The sequence below is a fragment of the Microtus ochrogaster genome, chromosome 17 (genome assembly GCF_000317375.1).
Source record: "Microtus ochrogaster isolate Prairie Vole_2 chromosome 17, MicOch1.0, whole genome shotgun sequence".
Lineage (NCBI taxonomy): Eukaryota > Metazoa > Chordata > Mammalia > Rodentia > Cricetidae > Microtus > Microtus ochrogaster.
This window is the reverse complement of record NC_022019.1, coordinates 15,161,284-15,164,142: the sequence shown is the minus strand read 5'-3', so window position 1 is coordinate 15,164,142 and position 2,859 is coordinate 15,161,284. Positions and strand designations below refer to the sequence as shown.

General features: G+C 46.2%; 1 protein-coding gene across 1 annotated transcript in view; it reads right to left on the bottom strand.

The window, feature by feature from the left end:
* Nucleotides 1–2,859, bottom strand: part of Fdft1 (farnesyl-diphosphate farnesyltransferase 1) — a 27,064-nt gene that overhangs the window by 8,391 nt on the left and 15,814 nt on the right. The window contains exon 5 of the mRNA XM_026783170.1: nucleotides 1,794–2,021. Coding sequence (XP_026638971.1) covers nucleotides 1,794–2,021 — 228 coding nt within the window. The remainder of the gene's footprint in view (nucleotides 1–1,793; nucleotides 2,022–2,859) is intronic.

Here is a 2,859-nt window from a genome sequence, read left to right as displayed (position 1 = left end):
TTTGTAGTGCTAGGTATCAAACCAGCTTTCCATGTACCAGACAAGCACTCCACCCTGATATAGCCCCAGTCCTTTGCCCAATTTCAGTATTTGAAACCAATTCATTTTTTGAGTGTTTACTCAGACTAGCCGTGAATTCAAAATTTTCTAGCCTCAACCTTGAGGGGTTTGGGATCACAAGAAGGTTCACCATACCCAGTTCTGCTACTAAAATGATTTCACAATGGGATTACTTCTTTCCTTCCTTTTTGTATCTCCCTCCCCCCATGCCCGGCCACACACAGTTGGTGCCAGGGGTCAAAAACAACAGCCTCACACCTGTGTGAGAGCGCTGGCTCACTGAGCCGTTCCCCAGCCCCCCACCATGGGTACAGGAAACACTGGAGGAAACCTGCCATTTAAACAGTAGCAGAGCATGTCCTACGCTGGGGGCTCTCACTGGGCCATGACCTAGAGATGACTCCGCAGCAGTGTGGCTCTTCTTCTCCTTCCTCTGCTGTGAGCAGGCACATTGAGAAATTTTACCTTTACCGTCAACAGCCTCACCAGCAGACAGCCCTATGGTCTCACCTAATGAAAAATGGCTGTTTGAGCTGACTAACACTGGCTGTGAACTGAATGTCTGTCTCATTTCTGTCACACCTCTAGCCTATAATACAACTCTTCTTTTTTTTAATTAATTAATTAAGAAAAATTTTTTTCAAGACAGGACTTCTCTGTGTAGCCTTGGCTGTCCTGAATTCACTCTGCAGACCAGGATGGCTTTGAACTCAAGAGATCCACCTGCTTCCCAAGTGCCCGGATTAAAGGCTGACTCTTCTACTTACTCTGCGACTGTGTAGGCTGAGGAAATGCGCTCATGATTCATGCTGTGTCTGGGAGACTGTGGGCCAGCACAGCCAGACTCCTCTTCCTGGGTGGCCATGGATGCCTGGGCATCAGACAAGGCCCTTACCACTCTCCACCACTGAGGCATCACCAAAGCATAGAGCCAGGCAGAAGCCTTTCTCACTTCTGTCTCCCCAGACACCCGGAAGCGTAAACAACCTATGTACTCATTTTTTTGGAAGATAGCTGTCTCTTTGTTGTAATCTTAGCACTTTCAAGGCTGGGCTGGAAAATCCTGAGTTCAAAGCTAGCCTGGGCAAATGCTTAAACTTTAAAATTTGAGATTTTTAACAAAACAGTTCCTTTTATATTAAATATGAATTTTACATCTGTTTTATGCATTGCAAACGCAATTTCCTCACTTTGTGACTTTTATCTTTATCCTTTTACCTTTTATCTTTATTTCAAAAGCACTTGGCTTTAGGTGAACATATGAAAAGCAGGAAGAAAATCCAGACTGCATCTCAATAGTCACTCAGTTTTCAAGCTTCTGTTCAGTGTTGGTAGTTAATTAAATCAGGTCTTGTACTTTCTTCTACCCACATCCTTGTACATCCTTAGTGCGCACGATGTCATGAGCCGCATGTGCGGCACCTTCGCCCCTCACTGTCAGAGACTACCCTGATCCAGTCCGTCCCACTGTGCTGGCACTCCTAATGAAGGTCTGCAGTCAGAGGACTCAGGCTGTGGCTACAGGAATACATTCGGAGCTTAAGTTGGTTTGCCTGGGATTTATCTGTGCCTTGGAGGAAGTCTGCCCAGCCGTGCACAGAGCCTGAATCCCAGGACACAGTGGGTCTAGCCAAGGCAAATGACTAACACATCTGTACCTTCTGGTGGTGTCTAGGGTAGTTTGATTTAGTCACTTGCGACCACTGGGTTAAATGACTCATTTTTCAGAGTCTAAAATTGTTTTCCCCCAAGTACCCCATGTCAGTTACCTCTCGAGGCCAAAACTCTCTTCCTTCTTGTTGGTCTTCCAGGTAATCACGAATGATATTTGTTTTCTGCAGGAACAGACCCATTGAGTTGGCACATTCTGTGTCTTCACCAACTAAGGGGTCTTCAAACTCTGAGGCCGAGAACAGACGAGAAAGGCCAATTCCTACCAGCCCAGCAACGTAGTAACAATACTGCAAAAGATTATTGTGTAAAGTGCTTTAATAATGACATAGGAAAATCTTGCCTGGTATCTTAGCTACAAAATAGGGAGGCTAGAGCAGAATGTCTGAGCTGTCCTTCTGATTAAAACACAAACACATGAAAAGAATACCATCAAAATGTAACTACATCGTGTTCCTGACACCAAGTGAGCACTCCGCAAGCGTTCAATGCACGACCATCCACAAGACCTCAAAGAGCATGTCAGGCTATTTAGTGATCTGAACCTAAGCTCTGCAGGAAATAGAAATCACAAACTCTTTAGGTATTTGAGAGGTCAACAAATAAGTGAGCAGGCCACACACTTTGTCTCCCTTTGTCCAGATGAGCAATCTATCGTAGCTTACAACTCCTAGCCTGACCTGTACTCCACACTACTGGTGAGAAGGAAGCTCTGACCAGACAAGCTATTACTGTGTGTGTCTGCTTCATCCCCACTCTCCCGACTCTCCGCAGGAAGATGCACCATGCCCACAGGGATAGCCCAGCCCTCCACTCCTCAGCGGTTGCTATGGATTCAGTTTCTCTAAAAGCACAAGCTGGGAAGTCTCCCGAGCAACGGTGCTGAGGTGGAGATGCCTTGTGGGAGATGGAGGCCATGAAGGCTCCAGCTAAAGTGGATCAGTGCAAGTTCTAAATGAACTTCAGGCTGGGGCTCCCATCTCTTGCTCTCGTGCGCTCTCCATCACTCTGGACACGTTACAGTGAGAACCGCAAGAAGGTCCTCTCTAGATGTGGCTCCACAGACATTTGAGAAAGAAGGCATGAAAAACTTAGAGACCCCTAATTATTCTTTACCACGGACCTTCT